A 21,808-nucleotide genomic window follows, 5' to 3' on the forward strand; every position below is an offset into this window, starting at 1 on the left:
ATGGCTTCGGAAGGTAACCGGTCAAGATCACAGTAACATTAGAAAGTCTCCAGGTACTGACCGAATGCAAAGTTTTTTGAAAAAAAAAAAAAGCAGCAATATACCTTCTTAAAAAAATTAAAAAAAAAAAAAAAAATCAACATTTGAGTGAGAACATCCACATTTAGTGAATATATATTTTTTTTTAAAAATTCATTTCTGGTGGATTCTTTCTTCCCGCAGATCAACAGCAATCTCCTTTGTTTTTGTGAAGTTTGGAAGTATATCCCGGGTGAGGTTTCCATGACGAAGCAAAAAAAAAAAATATATATATATATATATTAAAAAAAAAAAAAAAAAATGTAATAAAAACTAAAGACGCATCTTCTGCTGCAATTAATAATCGGTCACCAGAGCCAGCTCCGGAGTTAGGCTTACAGTAATGTTTTTATAAAAGGTACTGTACGTAATATTTGGATGATAGTTCAAGTTATTTAGACCGTCCATACTTTGTCTTTCCTTTGATCTTCTTAGCAATGCATATCTAACGGGGAGAAAAAAAATTTGATTGTTAAAAATAAAAAATAAAGTTTTCCAAAAACGCAAAATTGTATATTTTGAAGTTAACCATTAAAGACATTATTCATAAAGATATAATTACTCAAAAAGATCATGAAATAAATAAAAAAAAAAAATTAAAAAAAATGCTGCTTATAGTTAGTAAAAACATTCTCTTTCCCCCCTGATTTCTGCTATAGTTAAACAACTTAACAGGAAACCTGCGAAAATAGACAAATTTGGAAATGGAACTCTGATGCATGCTGGGAATTTATAAATATATAGACAAATACATAGACATTGTATATATATCTACATACATATATATATACATATATATATATATATACATATATATATATATATATATAAAATCAGGGTTTTTTATGGTTACTTTTTAAACTTTAATGTTTAGGTAACAAAGTTTAACTTAAACTAAAGTGTAATTGCCTCCGTAAAGTAATAAGGCTTTGCCGTGAATAGCATTGGGGAGATAAGGGGTTTTTTTTATCTTTAAGAAGAATTTTTTTACATGGCAGCGTCATTACCTGCAGCTGCACTTTGGACCGGTACGTTACCTTCGCTAGGAACAGTTAAGGAGCCTGAATTTTCCAGAGATTGAATGAACGTGAAGTAGAATTGGTTCCACGTTGGGTTTGGATTGGATTTTTATATTGGAAAATATTTTATAGGCGACAGAAAGTCAGCCGATTTTTTCTATATAATAAGAATATCTATGGCTCAACAAGCTTACTCTTCGTCCACCTGAAAGCTCAAGGCGAGGGTGACCACGTGTCCTAGAGGACCAGGGCCCTCCAGAACCGTCGGAGCCTCCTGGGATCTCAGAGAATGCTTTACACTCCCTTTTGAAGGGGTCAGGACTCCGCGAACAAACATCGAAAGTGGGAAATCTAGGGGAAAAGCCCATAATAGCCTAATTTTAAAGCTCAGAACCGAGTCTACGACTTCTTCTCTCGCCTTTGGAATATACCCACCCCTGAAACTGGGGGCCCTCGGTTATCGAGGAAAAATGACTAATTTGCAGCGAAAAGTCAGTCATTTGTGTAGAAGAAAAGGGAAGGGGAGCTTTTGTGCTTAAGGCTGAAAGGCTATTTGTCGTCGTATGTTTGCTTAACAAATATCACATGACCATAACCTGTCAAACAGTCCAGGGACAGATATGAGGTAAGAGTGATGTCGACTCGTGCAGACAGCAGCTTACCGGGCGAGACCGCTTAAAGGTGCTGTTCCACTTCCATAAAACACCAACCACCCTCTCTAGTACTCCTCTTAACGTATATTTTTTTTACATTTTCTATGGTAACAACCTATCAGGCCTTAAATTACGCATGCGTTGGGTTAAACCATTATTTCTGGGAAGGGTTAGAACATTCGATGATACTAGGAATAATAATAATCACTAAAAGAATGGAAAGATTATTAGAAATTATACCGCACTCACCGTCCAAGGAACTGGACCTCGCCTCGATGGTGATGAGGAATGGATTTGTATTTTCCCACATCACCTTCCGGCCGTGTGACGCTGTACCCTGCATTTTGTACCCTGAAGACAGATAAGCGTGAGAGTCATTAGTTTGCCCGGTTAGTCAGTAGGGCAAATTCTTTGAGAACTTGACCTATTCTCCCAATAGCCTCATCCTTAACACTCTGTTTTAGTTGAACCTTTCCCTTTTCATGGAATTTAACCAGATCTGGATACAAAATTGTTTCCAAACGCAGTGAAAGATGCCCCTGTTGGTTCCAGCATCCATCTGCCACCTCCTTTCCACCATTGTCCACCATGGTGTCCATCACTTTGATTTTGGCAGATTGAAGACATTGTCTAGAACAGGGGCGTCCAACCTGCGGCCCTCCAGCTGCTGCAGGACTACATCTCCCATAATGCTCTTTCAGCTAAGGGGCTGGCTGAGGAGTACGGGAGATGTAGTCCTGCAGCAGCTGGAGGGCCGCAGGTTGGACGCCCCTGGTCTAGAACGTTGGTTGACCCGGCACGCGCTCAACATATCAAGCGTTCACTTTTCTGGCTTACAGGATAAGACGGTTCATAAGACTATCTGACTCTTTTATTGTAGATGCAGATAGACATCTGCTTCAGGTTGATATGCAGGGCTTAATTATTGGAAAGTAACTTTTCCACCAGAATAGGTGTCGAAAACAAACAATTAGAGAAGTTCAAGGACCTCAATTCCCAACGCTTGGCCGTGACTTATCAAAAGCCAAAGGTAACACGAATGGCGCCTGAAGAAGGCCAGATAAAGATTAAAAAGGAACACGATCAAGAAAGCAATAAAAGTACATTTGTACCTATTCCAGAGGTCATCATCTTCACCGCCCCATCCCCAGAACGCGTTGGGGAAACCATTGATCTTCCGAAATTGTTCCACCGTTAAGCCACTCACGCCACCGAAAAACTCGTTGTAAGGAAGCCTGTGAGGAAAAATAAGAGCGGCGTTATTAGGAAGAATTACCTAAAGATGTTTTAAAGAACAAAGATGCCTTCAAAGGGTTGGCGTCATCCTCAAACTGTCCACGGTGTACACCAGCCCACCGTCAAGCAGACCTATCCCCCCAAAACCCCAAATCCGTAAAACGCGTTGACGACCCACCCTCATTCATCGATTATATGGAAATACACAAGAATTTTTTTTTTTTTTTTGCTACAACATAGACTTACAGATACATATATTTATCCAATTTAGCAGCAAAATGGCGAGGCATATTCTGGCAACCATAATAATTCCGATCGTTTTCCGGTATGTGGTCTACGTCATGAAATATAACACAATCCCAGTCGAGGTCTTTCATTGCTTCCTTGAAGCCAACGTTAAAAAGCATCGCTCGATTAAACGGCTGGTTCCCGGCCTAAAATGGAGGGAAAAAAAACAAAACAAAACAAAAAAACTATAGAATTAGTGTTTTTCTTTGTTTTTTTTTTTTTGTTTTTTTTTTTTATAAAAACCTCTAATGCCCAGGGGTTTTTTTTTTATTGGTAACTTTTACATCACCTTAATATAAACTTTTTTTAAAAAAAAAAAATAAATAAAAAAAAATCATTTAAAAATATTAAAAAAGCAGATTTTTGGTAAACACATACCATTTAACATTGTAATTTGCTCTATAAAATATTTGTAAAATAATAAATGTATTAGCAAAGTGATTAGAATTTTGCAGAGATTCATCAAATAGAACTTTTTTTTCTTTTTTCCACAGGTGTTATTGGCTCAGGTTTATAGAACTCGTGATAACTTGGCCGTACCTGCTCGATCACATAGAAAGCAAACTGCAGACGCTGCCTCTGGAGCATGGGGATGAGATGTTTAAAAAGAACCGGAAGGTGCTCGTGGCGATTCCGAAACGGGATGAGGATGGCCACCTGCGGGAGATAAACGGAGTTCACATTTTTAGTTGAACACTGTAAAAAAAACATTAAAAAGTAAAAAAAAAAAAAAATACTTCAAAAATTGCCAAAAGTTGACCTGCTGCTCTATAGGACACATTACCCCCCCAGGGACGTTTCTTGCTCTGACGGAGGGGGGGTAGGTGGTCTTTTACTGAGAGATACAACGGGGGCTTACCTTCCACCGTGGGATGCAATCGCTCGGCTTCCAGTGACCTCCTGGCTTGATTGACTCCTTTTCAAAAAGCTGGTAAACGTCACTCATTACAATTTCGCTCATGTTAACGTCCATCGGCCCTTCTGGATAGAAAAGGAAAATTATAATCAATCAATTAGCGTAAAATAGATAGAGCCTGTAAAGGGTATTAAAGTCCTTTCATCCCTTAAGACAACGATTTGCTTTTTATGTATTTATTGACTGATAAACATAACAATTGTAAATAAAAAAAAAAAAAATTATATATATTAAAAAAATAAATAAATAAATAAATATTGTATTAATAATAATATACTAAACACGTAAATATTTTGACGACCTTTTTACACAAGCAGGCCCAGACTGGCCAATTGCCTGGGGGCCGCTGGCCAATAATGACCCTATAATAATCCAGCGGCCAGTCGGCTGCACGCATGTCATTTGGTGGCCGCAGGCCTTAAAGTGCCGCCGATGTTACAGGAATGCACACCCAGCACGCCGACGGTTAAATGTTTAATGGCAATCATGCAGAAATAGCAGGGTTTCTTAGTTCATGATCAATTGAGATGGAGAAAGGGTTAAATCCATGTGCTCAGGATTAGATTATTATATATTCTCTTAGAAATGTACATTTTTAGCTGAACACTCCAAAAATTCTAGTAAAAAAAAAAAATACATATAAAAGGCAACTAAAATATTTATAAAAACCTTAATTTTTTTTAATAGCCATTTTTAAAGGGCATTTTTGTTTCAGGGGGTGTGGTTAGAGGTGTGGCTATAGACGGGACATTATCAGGAATTTTATACGTATGCCTATCCTATGCATGTTTAAATCCCCTCACTGTAGTAGCCTCTACCACCTCTGCTGAGAGGCTGTTCCACCTGTCTACCACCTCTCACAAAGTTTTCTTTAACCTCTCATTTAAAAGCATATGCAAAGTTGAGTCTCCCATGAGAACAAGGCGTTGCTGCCCTTAGGTAATCTGCTTTGAAACTCTCCGAGAAATCGAGCCGCATATTTACATAACATCAAGAGCGTTTGAGCAACAATGGGCTCACGACTTACTCATAGACGGAAGTCTTTCTGGGCAGAGCTGGTTGGGAAGGTAGGTAAAATCTTCCGGCAGGAAAGTAGTCGTCTGAAGATAGGACTCGTTATGATTAAAATCAAAAGGATAATCTACAAAAAAAAGGGGATAAAATTAAAATAAAGTCTTAAAGGGACGGTATCACATTATTTCCATACAGTTTTTTTTGTTACAAAACGAATATACTTTATAAACATTATTTCTAGAACCCTTAAAAGGGACACAACCAGCAAAATACATTTAATTTACTACGAATGCACAACCTTCAGATTTAAGAACAGACTTCTGAGGCTCCAAAGAAAAAGTATCTTTTGGACCAATACCGCCATATCTATTTTCCTTAATAATGTGATAAGGAATGAATCAGGCAACATTACATTTTTTTCTGTACTGTCTCTTTAAATTTTGTACAGAAACTCAGGCCCAGACACATTGCATTTCACTTTTTTTTGGCCATAAAGTAAATCCTGGATTCTGCTCAGAAACACGACAAATATTTTCCTCTTATGAGCTTCAGGAGGAATCGAGCTTCTCAGAGACAGAGAACAGACACTGTTCAAATAATCTAAGTGTGTGCAATCCAAACACAAAGCACAGGCTGTGATTACCTGCTACCATGCGGCGTGCAACGCTTAAAGAGGAAGCGCCCCCAACAAAATAACGCGTATAAAAGAGACACACACACGGTGCTGCTCAAAAGTTTGGGGTCACTGAGCTGTTTTCATGGAACACGGGAGTGATGGGTGTGATAAAGGGCCACTGGGACACAGGAGTGATGGGAGTGATAAAGGGCCATTAGGACACAGGAGTGATAAAGGGCCATTGGGATCCAGGAGTGATGGGAGTGACAAAGGGCCATTGGAGCACAGGAGTGATGGGAGTGATAAAGGGCCATTGGGACACAGGAGTGATGGGAGTGATAAAGGGCCATTGGAACACAGGAGTGATGGGTGTGATAAAGGGCCATTGGAGCACAGGAGTGATGGGAGTGATAAAGGGCCATTGGAACACAGGAGTGATGGGAGTGATAAAGGGCCATTGAGACACAGGAGTGATGGGAGTGATAAAGGGCCATTGGGACACAGGAGTGATGGGAGTGATAAAGGGCCATTGGAGCACAGGAGTGATGGGAGTGATAAAGGGCCTCTGTACTTCTATGAAGAGATTCCATTAAAAATCAGAGGTTTCTAACTACAATAGTCATTAACATTAACCCTGTCTGTGCTGGATTTCTGATAAATTTCAAGTTATTTTAATGGACAAAATGTGCTTTTCTTCCAAAAACAAGGACATTTCTAGGTGACCCCAAACTTCTAAACAGCAGCGCATGCAGCTAATAAGCAGCCGTGACAAACATTGTATCTTTATTTTTTGTTGTTTTGAAACATTAACACAATATTTTAAGATATGTTTCTAAAGTGGTACAAGAAATAAATAAAATCATACCATGGGAATTGCGCTTTAAATAAGGTGCCCGGAGAGCAACTACCGTCCCCAGGAACTCTCAGGGTTTTTGCCCTATTCTCCCCCATGTCTTCCCCCAATATGCTATGGCTGATATCCCTGCTTGAATGCAGGTGACTTAATTAAGTGTCTCTTTTAAGTTTTAACAAGTTGAGGTTTCCATGAAGACCAGTAATAGAGCCATTTTGGGTAACACATTTGATTAGCCTCTACATAGAATCTTCGCGATGGGCTATTAAAGGGTTAATATTTGAAGTCTCCAGGCACCACTTTTAGAAAGTTCGTCATTATTCGTCATTGCCGGTTGAATGCCACAAGCTAACCCGCAGAGATTGTTGCCACCGTGAAGACCTACCTGTACCGTTGCTGCTGCTGTTCCTCCGGGCATACGCGCCCCTCAACACCTGCTCGTACACCTGAGCTCCTATGGTTCTCACGTTCTGCCTGATGATGATCCCTTGAGCTTGCATCATGAAGAGGTAAGTATTCACTGAAAGGAAAGGAAAGCAAAGACGACGGTCAGATCTGGCTTGAACATGTGTATGCATTTACTGAGAGGCTTGTAGATAGGTGGAACAGCCTCCCAGCAGAAGTGGATTTAAACATGCATGGGATAGACATACGGCTCCTGAATCTAAGACGAGGCCAACGATTAAGGTCTGCTTAGCATTATCAAGTTCCAGATCGGAATCCTTTAATAAAACGGCACTTAAGGGGTAAAAAAAAAGTACCTTTGTCAGGAGAAGACCTTGTTACCCAATTATGGAAGTAATTACAAAATGCTATCGTAAGTGCAAAGTATTGATTGCTATGAAGTGATGGGTTGGGTGTACTTGGTTAAAACATGATTCACACCCAATATATGTCAACATCACAAAAGGATAAGGGAAAGGGCTGCCCTATGATGTCATGAAAAGAAAAAAAAAAAAGAAAGTAATATATATATATATATATATATTTGCTGCTTGCCACCTATGTCACACTTCCATACATATATATCACACACACTATGGTTGGAAAGTTTGGGGTCGCTCAGCTGTTTTCATGGAAAACAAGGCCATTGGAACACGGGAATAATGGGAGTGATAAAGGGCTATTGGAACATGGGAGTAATGGGAGTGATAAAGGGCTATTGGAACACAGGAGTGATGGGAGTGATAAAGGGCTATTGGAACATGGGAGTAATGGGAGTGATAAAGGGCTATTGGAACACAGGAGTGATGGGAGTGATAAAGGGCTATTGGAACACAGGAGTGATGGGAGTGATAAAGGGCTATTGGAACATAGGAGTGATGGGAGTGATAAAGGGCCATTGGAACACAGGAGTGATGGGAGTGATAAAGGGCCACTGGAACATAGGAGTGATGGGAGTGATAAAGGGCCACTGGAACATAGGAGTGATGGGAGTGATAAAAGGCCTCTGTACACCTACAAAGAGATTCCATTAAAGATCAGCCGTTTCCAGCTACAATAGTCATTTACAACATTAACCCCGTCTGTGCTGGATTTCTGATCCATTTCAGTAGTGTATACGTGTGTGAGATATACATATATATATATTTACTTCGGACATTGAGGAATGTACAGCGCGGTACAGACGCTGCCGGTGAGAGAAAGCAGTCGCCAGGAACCGATCAGCAAGCGACGCCGCTTTTTCATTACTTTTTACTCTGAAGATAATGATGGCGCAAAGTGTAATCTTCATATAAGGAAAACGCCCTTGGTTTTTTTTTAAGTGTTAAAAAATAAAGATTGTTGGCTCTTCCTAAAAAACAGAAGGTAGAAAAATACAATATTCCACCGCTTTGCAAAACGTGAATTTCTGAGGTTAAAGCAACCACGAGAAAATATTTTGGGGGGGGTATATATTGTAGTGTTTTATCGCATGCCTAATATATTAAATTATAAAAACTGCCTACGCTCTCATGAAATTCATATGAAATCCGTAAACTTCTCCAAATTGCTTCGAGCGGCCAGGCTAGATAAGCAAAATGTTATTTTTTTATGATTTTTTTTACTGGACCGTGAATAAATGCAGAAGCCTCAGCAGCTTTACTGTTTATATTATCAGGTTGGGTTACTGCAGGTCAAACGCCGGCTACAACACTTACGATTTGCATGAGACAGAGGAACACGGAGCCCGAAACCTCCGAGCTGATCCCCCGATCAAAAAGGTTCCCTTTAAAGGGACAGTCCAGCCACTTTAATGCATACGATACCTGTGGGGTCCCTTTAAATTTCCGTGATGCCCCCCCCATTTAATTTAAAACGTAGAATAATGAATTCTTAAAGAAAAAGTTCAACGTCTCCGATTTCTCCGTCTTGTTTAATAATGTAAAACAGAATGATCTGGAGGGATGTTAATAATTAATGTTCGAAATAAATTCCCGTAAAGGAAAGATCTTTGGTTATTTTATTACTCATTAAAAGGAAAAAAAAAAAAAACACACTTAAAGATCATAGATATAATTAATCTTGGGCATTTTTGGTGCTTTAAAACACAGCGAGAGGGAGTATACGGAGTTAACGGGCGCAAGGAATTCATGGTATAGCTATGGCAAAAAATATTACATATGATATTACAAAAAAAAAAAAATTATCAACGTCCTGAAAGAGGACACTTTGTTTATTAACCCCTTAATGGCAAAGCCCGTACATGTACGGGCTCAAAACGCATTGTTTTCAATGGGTTTAGGGACCGCCCATTAAGGGGTTAAAAGAAAATGATTAATGTCACAATGGTCTCCTTTAAATTAATGATTGTGTTTTAGAAGCAGGTTTCTTATGTTTAACAGCCAAAGCCTCTTAGATGCCTCTACGTCCTTTATGATGGAACCTGCAATGGAGGTATATGGTGAAAGCGTATAGGACATTTCTATGGACAGGAAGAGAATAGTGGCAGTAATAGAGTATAATTCTCTGCCAGCTGGCAGCGTGTCGCAGCGGCAATGTATCCTCCATGAGAGCTTAGCTTGTATCATAAGGGAGACCGGTAACTACGAGGGAAAAAATACTCTGAGGGCCCTACAAGAAGATCAGGTCTCTTAGGAGAAGCGCCTGTTCTTCTTACTAGAAACACGCGGCCATAATTACCGTGCACGTTGCCCGTAACCAGTAAACATACATTATCCTATATCATGCAATGGAAACTGAGCCTAAAAATAAATATTAATGAAGGCTTTGGTACCAAGGTCATGAATAATTCATGGCAAAAGTTCACCCCAGACCAACAGGTAACTGATGATCTTGTCTGTGGCTGGCTGAGCATGTGGGAGTTGTACATCCATAGACTGTAAAAGGGGACTTGCCGGTTGTACGTCTGTAGAGCTTTCAGTTCCTGGGATGTCAGGTAGACCTACAGATGCAAACCGAGTTATAACGCCCACCAGAAACCCCCCGTCTGCATTTGAGGTTAAGAGTGAACAATGTATGGTTGCCAACAGTCCCAATTTTATCCTCTATATGCTCATCATGACATCATAAGGCTCATCACATAGCGTGGGTGGTGTCATCTTGTGATGTCACGGCTCCAAGAGAGGAGCGCCAAAAGCAGCCAACTATAAAGACCTAATGATGACCCAAACTGATAATCCGGAAGTGATCAGTGGTGTGTAAACTTTACTTTTCATATCATTTTGTTAATTATTAAAAAACTAGTATTAAAAAGTCTCAAGGCTCTCTAAAACCGAGACAACAAAAATTGGTCATGACGGTCCTTTTAAACCCCAACAGGGCCAATTTACATCTGCCAAGAGTGATCAAAATAGAAGAGCCAAGTCCACAAATAACCTATCCGCTCCAACGTCACAGGGTAATTGGCCTCATTAAAACAATTAGTGCGCGCCTTCCTTGGAGAGTCCACAAAAATAGGGTGTGGGGTCACGTTGGCCACGAAATGCTTCTCCCCGAACGGTGGAAAAGGTTTCTGTAGACCTACAGGCAGGTTTTCACTTATCATGGAACTACAATTTCCACAATGCTCAGCAAGAATCCCAAAAGAAAATGGAAAACGACCAAGTATCGCGGGATATAATTTCCGGTCATCGGTCAACGATCAGTTCCATGATGTATCTCGCTATCTTCTTATTGTGACATTGACCAGATGCTGAGCGATTACCTGCTGTTTCTGCACATATTATGGGGACTTTTTAGGGTTGTGGAACCTCAACCAGTATTGTTACTGGGAAATTAATTAAAGATCTGCAGAATTTAGTGAATTGTATCCCATCCATAGCATGCCTCTCGCTAAGGAACCCAAGCGTGGAGTGACCGGTGGCTGGTTAATGGTTTGTGCTGGGTATTAATATCCGCCAGTTACAGAGATCACAACGAGTATGAGGGACGCAGACCGCGTGGTCAGTCTCGCCGTGGTATCCATTACCAGTCACTGGATGTTAATTCACAAATGGAACGTCACATCTGAATGAGCTCCAGCTGCCCGACCTAAACAGAGGCAAGCCGGAGAAACAGCCCGCGCCGTGTTAATCTATTTCATGTCCCTAATACAGAACGTCCAGCATCACACGCTGAAGGTCATTTAAACCACGTTTACAATACACTGGGGAATGGCAGCCTGGGCCCACCTAATAACCTACCCCAATTACCCCCCCCCCCGGACAGACAAAACTGAAACGAGGCATGTTGAGAGCAACAATGAACCACTTCTTAAATCCAAAGCGTCCCGAAAACCTGTGCGCCTTTTTACTCTCCCCGGCGCCCCTCTTTCCTAAGAGGTCAGAAAGAGGGTATCACAGGGTTCTACAGCCCTAAAAGCCCCAATAATGTGTATAGAAACAGAAGGTTTGGGCACGAATATCTAAGCTCCTGGAAAAGATGGACATCAACGGAGGAAAGAAGAAGAGGGGAATGTGGGTCCTAACCAGGGACATTTGGGAGGTATGGGTTAAGTAACTGACCTTCCGGCCACACTACTCCATAACCGTCAAGACGAAACAGAAAAACACCAAGTCTGATTCAGCAAGACTTAACCAGATTACAATCTAGATGTCATGAAAGGATAACCAGCGTACTGCTACTGAACCTGGGCTTTGGGACAATCCTAAATTTATGATACCGCAAGGCGATACTTAAAGCCGAGAATCATATGAATACTATTCTCGTGCCTCGTCCTTAGTGTGACCCAAGCTGGTGTCACAATGTTGCACCATAAAACCAACGGATCAAAAGGCGTGTCGAAAAGATACAAAGTAAAGCCACCACTGAAAAGGACTGCTCTACTAGAATACTTACTAGATACATACATTCTAAACCATCAAACCAATCGCTGCACGGGCACCAGAGACAATGAGGTTGTGTGTTTGCCTACTACACGTAAAAGCCATCAGACACCATACGTGGTCTTACTGGTGGCCAGTGGACAAATCTCACTATGTACATCTAAAAAAGTAAAAAAGAACGTGCCTTCAAAACAACACTTTGATGGCCATCTCATCCAAATCAAGAGAGAAAGAGATTTTGTTTCATTAGCCGCAGGTGAGTGAACCTGGGTTTATTGACCATGCATAGGAGAGAACGTGGTGGACAGGAACCTACTCAGATTGATTAGGAACTCTGTGGGGTCAAGGGTTCTCCTCTTGTGACAATGACATCATTTGCTATTTAAGAGCAGATATACCATATTCATGCACGGATAAGTCAGAGAACACAATAATAAAATAATACAGCTACAATGTATACAATCTCAACTGATTAGAACAAAAAGTGTCCAGATTGTGACTTTTTCCTAACCAGGTTTTTCTGAACACAGCAAAGGAATTTCGTAGCCATATTAAAAATGTGTAAATTTTAACATAGCCAGCTTTAAACTTAAAATTAGATCCGTTTTCTATTTTGTCCCAAACCTGGATAGTTTTATACACACTTGGCAGCCATTTACTTTCTTTGATACAGCTACATGGAAGAAGATGACTTAATTTACTGAATGGTATCTGAATAATAAAAAGGGAGTTTGTTTACTCACAGGGTGTACATGGCAGAGTTGAAAGATATAAGTGTGGATGGAAACCAACCTCTGGCTCCCTGGTTACTATAAATTACAACTATAAGTAGCAAGAATCGACTCAATTCCCCCATCGTTTTCTTTTTAATACGTGAACACCTGCGCATTTTACTGCATTCAAATCGGTGCATGCATTCTCCTTTTATGGGAGAAAGAAAGTGGGACTTCTGTCTCATTTAACTCCTCCCCCTGCTGCCTCTGCTGAAGACAGGAAGTGTACTCAAGTATGCTTCCTGTACATGCACTGGAGAACTCCTAGCTCAGTGCCCAGCTAGTGCACAACTCACACGCATGGAAGGTGAAATGTTTCTGACTTGGAGTTCATTCCAAAGGGACTCCACTATGGTCAAGCTGTTGAGTCTCTGTCCCGTTTCCATGATCTGAATGATCATGATGGTCCACGAAAAAAATAAATAAAAAACAACTGTCCCTTTTAGAGCCAACAAACATCCTTTTGAATTAATAGGAAGATGGTTTCTTCATTATCCTGTGCGGGTTGCGTAATAAGTCAAGACTCCTGCCCATACACGACGCAATGCAGAGACGGTTAATTCTCTGGGTTTTCAAGCCTGATCCATTGACATAATAAAGAACGATTCGACTTGACAAAACTAATGTCCCCAGGATGCTCTCAAAAAAAATAAAAAATAATAAGAATACAAATTTTATAAAAAAATAAAGACTTGAGGGATAGCTCGGTGAACAAAGGTTTATATAACATAAGAAAGAAAAAAAAAAAGGGTTAAAAAAAAAAAAAAAGTGTAGCCATTCAAGATGTAAAAAATACACAATACATGCACTTTTACCACCCAAGCCTAAAAACATTAAAAAGGCATCATTTAATGTTATAAATATTTATACAAGAAATGTTACATTGTCAAAGTATAAAGTTTTTTTTCTATGCTGTATTTTCTGTAAAGGGACCGTCAAGCGCCCTAAGCTGTCTCACCGAGCATGAATTGGTATTAAAAGTTATGCCATTATGTCTTGCCGGGAAGCAATCATTTCACGGACAGGTTACGGTTTGCCCCAGTTACAAAAGCAGCACTTTCTTGATAAAGCGGGTAGAGGTTCTCAGGTATAACGAGGTTGAGATTACTCAATGTCCTTCACCGGCTTGTTTGGATCTTTCCGCCCACAGAGCGTTCTCGAGTTTCATCATACACACAATCACTCACACACCTCAAAATGTGATGTTCCGTTTTCTGGTAAGGACTTAAGAAGCCGAATCTTGGTCCTGCCAGAAGACTTTTTGGCGACACGATGTCCATTTGGTGGAAAAGGTGGCTTATAGAATTCAGAAGTGGACTTCCTAAATAATGTTATTGGTTATATGCACACCATGGGTCGGTTAAAGGGACACAGAGTATCTGCTTCAGAAAAAAGCAAGTGGTGGGGGAAAGAGACCTAAGTCTTGTTTGTGAACCCAAATTGAAGACCTAGTGTCTGCATGTATCTGTAAGCCGCAAAACGCGTTGGAGTCCAAGCAAAATGCGCTGGAGTCCAAGCAAAATGCGCTGGAGTCCAAGCGTTGGGCTCTAATGTGCATTAAAGATATATAGTTAGGGACCTGAAGGTCCCTTTAAATCTGGTGGAATGAGGTTAAGTCATCTTGCAGCCAATTCTCAGATGAGTGACTGTTTGTTGGGAGGTTAGGACCTGATCAAAATTTTAAACAAATACAGATTATTATTATTAAAAAAACATAATTGGGACACGTGGCTGATTCAGAACAAGGACTCAAATATTTCCGGACGGGTCTCTTGTCTTCTCCTGTCTGATTTTTGAGCTCAGCAAACTCAAGCCGAGTGGTAAGATGTCACGGGTTCAACAAGTCTTAAGACACAGCACGTGAATACATACACAAGAAGGTCCCCCACCCCCCCCCACTAACTTATGCAGAACTGAATTAACCTCTTGCCTGCCTATGGGGTGGTAAATAGCACCTAGCAAAGCAGAGGGTGTATGTGACCTAAAAAAACAAAAACAATTTGGCAGAGAGGAAGAAGGGCAGATTTAAGTTCTCAGATGAATGTAGTGTGCATTTATACATGGGTTTCATTAGGAGACATCTGATTCACCACGCTTTTAAAAGATGGACCACTACAGAAAGATGAACATACTTGAGTTTACAATGAAATCCTTTGTTCACTGAGTTCAGACCTTTTTACTTCTGCAAAAAAAAAATACCGAGATACAGGCGGGACCATAAAACATCCGTTCTCTTGTGGTGAAGAGCCAAAAACAGCAAGGCCATCCACCACAAAGATCTTACATGTAGCACTCATCCCTTGGTGAGGCTACCCTCGGCCCGGCTACTCATTCTGCTCCATTCATTCTACTAAAACAGTAGAAAACGTACGTTATTCCTATAGAACAGAGCTAGTGCCCCCCCCTTACTACCTACCTACACAACTCTTCTTACATCCTTAGTGTCTTATGGAGGACCACCTTCTAGGTCCAGAAGATGCAAGGTGGCCATCAGCCAAAAGTCTATTGAACCGACGTTCTAAACCCTAGTGATCGCTGATCATGTTCAGCTTCTGGAAGCCCCAATATTAGAAGCTGAAGTTCTAGTAAAAAAACAAAACTATAATAATTTGTCAAATATTCTACTATATTTCTGCAAAATAAGCTTTGTGGCGGCGGTATAAATCATTGATTGGATCGTTGGACACGTTGTAGAATCATAGGTAATTTTTAACACATCCCTGTTTAAAGAATTTGGTCTGCGCATGTGATGGGTCCCACTGTGGGGGAAAACAGGAAGCTTATTTACTACGAATTACAAGAAAAAAAAAAAAAAAAGGAAAAAAAAAAGAGGAACTCCACTTCCCCTCCAGGCACATGTATAAAAACCAATAATAGTAATGACCTGTCAGTATGCTCTTATGCTTCCTGTGTATTTTTGAATCAATGAAACGGCTTCCTCTGGTGCCCTCCCAGTCTCCTCCTGGACAGAGAAGAAGACATGACGGACAAAAGTCTTCAGGGCTATGCTAGGATGGTTAGCTATCCAACCCCCAAATCCCATCTGTAGACCCTCAACTCAAAAGGTCCATTCAATGGTCACAGTCGCCAGTAAAAAAAGGCAGGTCGTGCATCATGAAGGCACCTTGATTAGTATATGATGCTGGAAGATGCATAGGTCAAAACGTGACATCTAACATTTTGGGGGGGTTGCGAGGGGGTCGATATCTACCCTACCCTCCAATAAGTATACATACCATAAGCTCAACACATCTTTGCTGCTACTTTCACAAGCTCAACACAACCATTTTTATGTCTCTATGCAAGCCAGATGCGGAAGACGGGACCACTCAAAGGATGCTGCACAAGACGCATGGCTAATTATTTACTGAAATTGGCAGAAAGGGGGGCTTTTAATGTATACTGAACACGGGAGGTCACAGAACCCCTATGTGTCTCTGGCATCCCATATCTGCCCGACAAATGCACCCAACAGAGAGAAGACAGCAGTGGCCACTGCAATGCGTCTCGTGCAGCTCTGCCATGCTACCCCCATTGGGTTTGTCGACAACAGGGTGGCTCGAATTGCACGGTGCCGGTAAAGAAGACCCCCAACCGGCGTTTCTACCAGGAAGCTGCCAACTAAAGGGTTCGAACTGTACTAGTCTACCAGACACATTAAAAGAATAGGTTTTTTTATGTCACTAAGCCACCATGTGATAAAACGTCCAAAAAATATTAAATTTGTGTAGATGCCGTAAATAATAAAATAATTTTGCGCTAAAAAAAATATAATTCATTTAAATTAATTAAATTTAAATAGGGGGCAGGAACATTGGCCCAACTATCTCACAGGGCTGCTTTTACCTGTGTATTCCCATTAGGGTATTACAGAACCCGTTAAAAACATGTCCGCATGATACAAAAATCCAGGATCTCCGCTGGGAACCTTTGGATATTCCCAAAACCAGCTGTGACTGAGCTACACAGGTTGGGGAAACCCCGACAGTGACTCACGGCGTTCTCCCATCCGCTATAGATTGCAAGCTCCTTGGCATTTCTTCCTTGTGGCTCCTAAAACCATCGCAATTTAACCTTTCGCTAAAAGCAAACGCTAGATCGTAGCAGCATAGAAAATCATTAAAAAAAGGAATTGCATCGCGTGGACTCCTGACCCAAGAGGTCTTCAACAACAGTGCCGAGGAACCGGGTTAATCAGCCTTCAAATTCAACACGTTAACGAATAATTTCCTCCTTCCCCATTAAAAAAAAATCCACAATTATTTCAAGCAGATCTCATTTTTTTTTGGTCGGTGGGCACTTCGGATCACATATCGAGGATAAGGCGGGTGCACCAGCCTTTAAAACAGGTTTGATTATGAAGAACACAAGGAAGCCTATTGTATTGCAACGGGTAAACCCACCCCCAGAGAAGGCCTTATGGAGGTTACATAGAATCTGCCGGCAGATCGGCCCCATTCGGCCCCCGTCTAGTAACCCGTTTCTCCTGCTGTAAAGTCTCAAACCTTAACGTTGGTCTCGTCTTAGATTCAGGAGCTGTATGTCTATCGTATGATGGGCGTACGGCTATAGATCACGGTTGGTTGGTTGGTACCGGTTACATTAAATACAACATATATACTATATACATTCCAGACTATAATCCCATATGCAAGTCTTAACATTGGCAGCAGAGCTTACACTCTATTCCCTAATTATAGAAATCCAGAGGTCCCATCACATAGGGCGTTCTAAGAAGGCACCCTTTGGAGCGTCTCCTCATTATAGGAGGAATAATTCTTAAATTCTGTTAATACTAGAAAAAAATGCAGTATTCCAAATGGCTGGAATTCTAATTTGGAATGTTTATACATTTTGCTTCCCCCCCCCTCCTCCTCCCTTCCCCACGTTGTTAAAGGGGTCTCCTGCAATGTGTCAGCACACAAAGGGCATCTGATGGGTGGGTGATCACTGATCACATGCAGGGATAGTGAAATATATTAAAGAAAAGAGGATTGTCTTACCTATTCCTGGAGCGACGTATATAAAATATAAGAATGAGGAGGACAGGGAGAACAGGAACAGAACTGCGATCACTGATCGGTTGGGGACGCGGAGGATCCTCCTCATGATAGCAGAAGGCATTTAAATGATGGCTTTCAGGGGGGGAATAAATGTGTGATCTCTGGAGGGAGAGAGAGAGGATTCCTGGAAAGGCTGCAGAGGATTAGATGCTGATCTCAGGGCTGGTTAAATTGGATCTAGGAAATAATAATGATTAATCCCATAGAAATATCCAGATCTGGGCTTTGGATCTGCAGGGAGGCAGCAAAAAAAAAAAAACAGAAATCCAGGCTTCTGCAGATGGGTGTAAAATAAGGAGAATAGGGTGTGGGGGTGTCAGAGGTGCCACTGGAACTGTGTGTATATATGGGGTGTGGGGGATTTGCCCTAAGAGGGGGTGAGGTCCTAAGGGAAGGGCACAGATGGGTATCCCCTGTCTGAAGCTGGGCTCATGAATGGAGAAAGACCAGAGCAATCAGGGTGGGAGGTGGCTGGGGAGGGCGGGGAAAGAACGCAGGGGGCGGGGCTTAACCGGCTGCTGGGAGAGGCTGTAGAGAGAGAGAGAGCGGAAGGACTCTTGTTACAATGTTACAATGAATCACAAACAAGGAATGGGGCGGGGCTCCGCAGGGAGTATCTGCAAACTATCCACCGCTGGAAGGAAATAACGTAGGGCTCTCCCTCTTTTTTTTTTTTTTTGCCTGGACACATAACCCTTTTAGTGCCAAAGGGGTTGGGTTAATTATGGGTTAATTATGTGTTAAATATGGGATGATGCAAGCTGTGTTTCCTGCAAGATAAAAAATACTGTCAGTTGACCTGCAGTTATATTATTACTGTATATTATTATGTCTAATCAGAAAAGGGCTTAGAATGTTATTTAGGAACATGTATTATTGTTTTGGCCTCTACCACTTCTGCCGGAAGGCTGTTCTACTTATCTACCACCCTCTCACTAGGGTAGAATGGTGTGATGTCTCATTGACACGTGTTTCTATTTGGTGCAGTTGGGTGCCCTGGGAAAGTCTTACCCCAACCGGGGACGTTACAAGAAAGCCAATAGATTATAATTTAGGTTTGATATTAACTTTGTCAAAATTTCATTAGTTTTGTCAGTGAACAGGTAGCAAGGAAAATGTAAAAAAAAAACCCACAAAACTAGAAAAGTCTGAAATAAAGCGAGTGTCGTAAGTCTTGGGAGATGACGTTATTTTTCTTCTTAAGCTGAAGGACCAACCCCAGCAGACAGTTCAAGGACCTCGATGATTAGCAGCTGAGTCTCTGGAAAAGTCATATCTGATGTCACAAGGTGTGAGAGAGGCGGCACAATGGAAAATGTCACTTTAGGTTTTCTGTTATCTTATCACTTCATAGCGCTTGAAAGAACTTGGGTAAGAGACTCGCTCAAAGGCAAAACTAGGGGGAGGGAGGCCAGGAGTCGGAATAATTATGGAGTCTTGTGTGTTTCTGAAGAGCCTAAAGGAGGGATTCATGGGCTAGATGGACCAAGAAAGAAGACACTTCAGGACCTCTCCTTCGCATGGCTCTGGAGCTTCACTGACAAAGAATGCAGGGATATGACATCACACACGGGAGCAGAGCAAATGCAACGAGGGCCACCAACGGCATAGACCTTGCTGTTGCCTCAAAGTAGACCTGTACAGAGCATGACACATTCAGACGGCCATGACAAGGGCCACAGTCCGATTGTTAATAAGTGCAAGAAACCTTAGTGGCCCTAAGCTGGTATGCTGTAGGACCTACATGGATCATGATTCCGAACAGGGCACGTGGAGAGCCAGTAGGTCCTCTGGCACTTAGGACCCGGTTCAATAGCAATCCCTGAAGCTACATCACTGACCCCAAAGGTCAACCGCTGCATTTTCCCCCTTTAGAACATAACAATATGGACCCCTCATGGTGTAACAACCCAGCCCCCTTTCTACAGCCCACTTCTCCCTTGACCCCCTAACCTCTCCCACTCCATGCCCTTTGCCCAGTAGACTGCCAAACCCCAGTCCACTCTAAACAGATTTTCCCGAAACACAATGATGACACATTTAACACACAGATAAGGGTTGGTCATTTTGCGTCCTAATCACCGATATCTGCCGAAATGCCAATACCACTATTTATAGATAATATTGTGCATACAGCACTGGTATCAATGCTATATGATGTATGATGTCAAATCTGGATTTAGTGTCGGCTATTTTTAGTTCTGTCACTCTCTTCCTCATTCTTACCTTTTGAGTCAATGTTTCCTTCTACCTGTCTAATTTCACCTTAAATAAATAAATAAATAATATTAATAAATTATTTTAACAAAATAATAACAAATAAACACAGTCAATGAATTAAATAAATAATATTAATTGTTCGAAAATTTTAAGATCTTTGTTAATTTGGTGGCTTATGGAACAGAAAATAAAATATAAAATATAACAATAATTATATTATTTATTATGAATATTGTTATTATTATAATATTAATAATAAATAATTTAAAATCAATTTCCAATTTTTATTCGAAAGGCTAAAATTCTTGGTTTTTCTGTATAGAATCCTTATTTATTTAATTTAGTTTAGTCTTTATATCAAACCACAAAACATCAAGCCCAGAAAGGGTTATGAATACTGCGAGAATACAAATAGACACAATGACGTATCGCACAATAAATATAATGGAGGATTAGACGAGACTGCGGTTTTAAATAACAAAGTCTCAGATTAGGTGAGTTGATCCGGTGTTATCAGTCAACAAAATAAATATTACAGTTATGTGTTTCTCGGCAAAGCAAATAATGGGAAAAATATTTACAACTCCTGGAAGTTAAGGCCGGCTATACGTGGAGGTGATCATCGCGATGGAATCTTCAACTAGGTGGTGATCACCAAAAGAGAATCTTCAACTAGGTGGTGATCCCCAAAAGAGAATCTTCAACTAGGTGGTGATCACCAAAAGAGAATCTTCAACTAGGTGGTGATCACCAAAAGGGAATTTTCAACTAGGTGGTGATCACCAAAAGGGAATCCTCAACTAGGTGGTGATCACCAAAAGGGAATCTTCAACTAGGTGGTGATCACCAAAAGGGAATCTTCAACTAGGTGGTGATCACCAAAAGGGAATTTTCAACTAGGTGGTGATCACCAAAAGGGAATCCTCAACTAGGTGGTGATCACCAAAAGGGAATCTTCAACTAGGTGGTGATCACCAAAAGGGAATCTTCAACTAGGTGGTGATCACCAAAAGGGAATCTTCAACTAGGTGGTGATCACCAAAAGGGAAGCTTCAACTAGGTGGTGATCACCAAAAGGGAAGCTTCAACTAGGTGGTGATCACCAAAAGGGATGCTTCAAGTAGGTGGTGATCACCAAAAGGGAAGCTTCAACTTAGTGGTGATCACCAAAAGGGAAGCTTCAACTAGGTGGTGATCACCAAAAGATGCCTGGTAATCATCAAAAGCAGATATTCATCTAAGTGGTGATCATCAAAATTGCCCTTTGTACTTGAGAATTCTATCTTTAGAAATGTGATTATTTGACGTAGGTCCAATTCACCAGCTGTAATTTTATTGGTTGGTCTTTGCCTATGTCTTGTGTCTCTCCTTGACCGTTACTTGTGCTGCTCCTATTCTCTGGAATTCCCCTCCAGGCTCCCCACTGCTTATTCCAACTTTAAATGCTCTCTAAAACCCCTCCTGTTCCGAGAAGAATCTTGGAGATCGTGGAGATACGTTGGGTTCCAGTTACGATACCCTCCCTTGTGGTTGAACCACCACAGTTGGGAACAGCAGATAGAATAAAGACCAAGGGCTAAGTACTTTAGATAAGTAAGACAAAGGATAAAAGGGTTCTTGTACACTCAGGGGATCATGACAACAAAGAAAGAAGATGTGGCAACTAAACTAAGCTAACCGAGTGGGAGAACTTGGAGCTGGTGGAGCTGCTTTGGGTTCCATTCACAATACCAACCCTTGTGGTTAGACCACCATACTCAGGTAGTCAGCAACAACCCCAAGTAATTAGGGAGGTCAGATAGAATAAAGACC

The 21,808-nt window shown here is 41.1% G+C and overlaps 1 protein-coding gene across 1 annotated transcript; it reads right to left on the reverse strand.

The window, feature by feature from the left end:
• Positions 1-334: 334 nt before the first annotated feature.
• B4GALT5 (beta-1,4-galactosyltransferase 5) lies at positions 335-17,867 on the reverse strand. Its single transcript, XM_053453871.1, has 9 exons — positions 17,717-17,867; positions 7,059-7,193; positions 5,218-5,331; positions 4,134-4,255; positions 3,815-3,931; positions 3,233-3,420; positions 2,863-2,985; positions 2,000-2,101; positions 335-523 (listed from the first exon to the last, which is right to left on the reverse strand). The coding sequence occupies exons 1-9, from the start codon at positions 17,835-17,837 to the stop codon at positions 376-378; spliced, it is 1,170 nt and encodes a 389-aa protein (XP_053309846.1). The 5' UTR covers positions 17,838-17,867; the 3' UTR covers positions 335-375.
• Between the last annotated feature and the right edge of the window lie 3,941 nt (positions 17,868-21,808).

This window comes from Spea bombifrons, chromosome 13 (genome assembly GCF_027358695.1).
Source record: "Spea bombifrons isolate aSpeBom1 chromosome 13, aSpeBom1.2.pri, whole genome shotgun sequence".
NCBI classification, from domain to species: domain Eukaryota; kingdom Metazoa; phylum Chordata; class Amphibia; order Anura; family Pelobatidae; genus Spea; species Spea bombifrons.

Excerpts from the sequence above, each read along its gene's own strand:
- B4GALT5 (XM_053453871.1), bottom strand. The coding sequence starts at position 17,837 with ATGCCTTCTGCTATCATGAGGAGGATCCTCCGCGTCCCCAACCGATCA. Across the intron at positions 4,256-5,217 it reads AGAAAGACTTCCGTCTATGA|AAGGGCCGATGGACGTTAAC; the intron begins GTAAGTCGTGAG and ends TTTTCTATCCAG. Across the intron at positions 524-1,999 it reads GAGGTCCAGTTCCTTGGACG|ATATGCATTGCTAAGAAGAT; the intron begins GTGAGTGCGGTA and ends TCTCCCCGTTAG.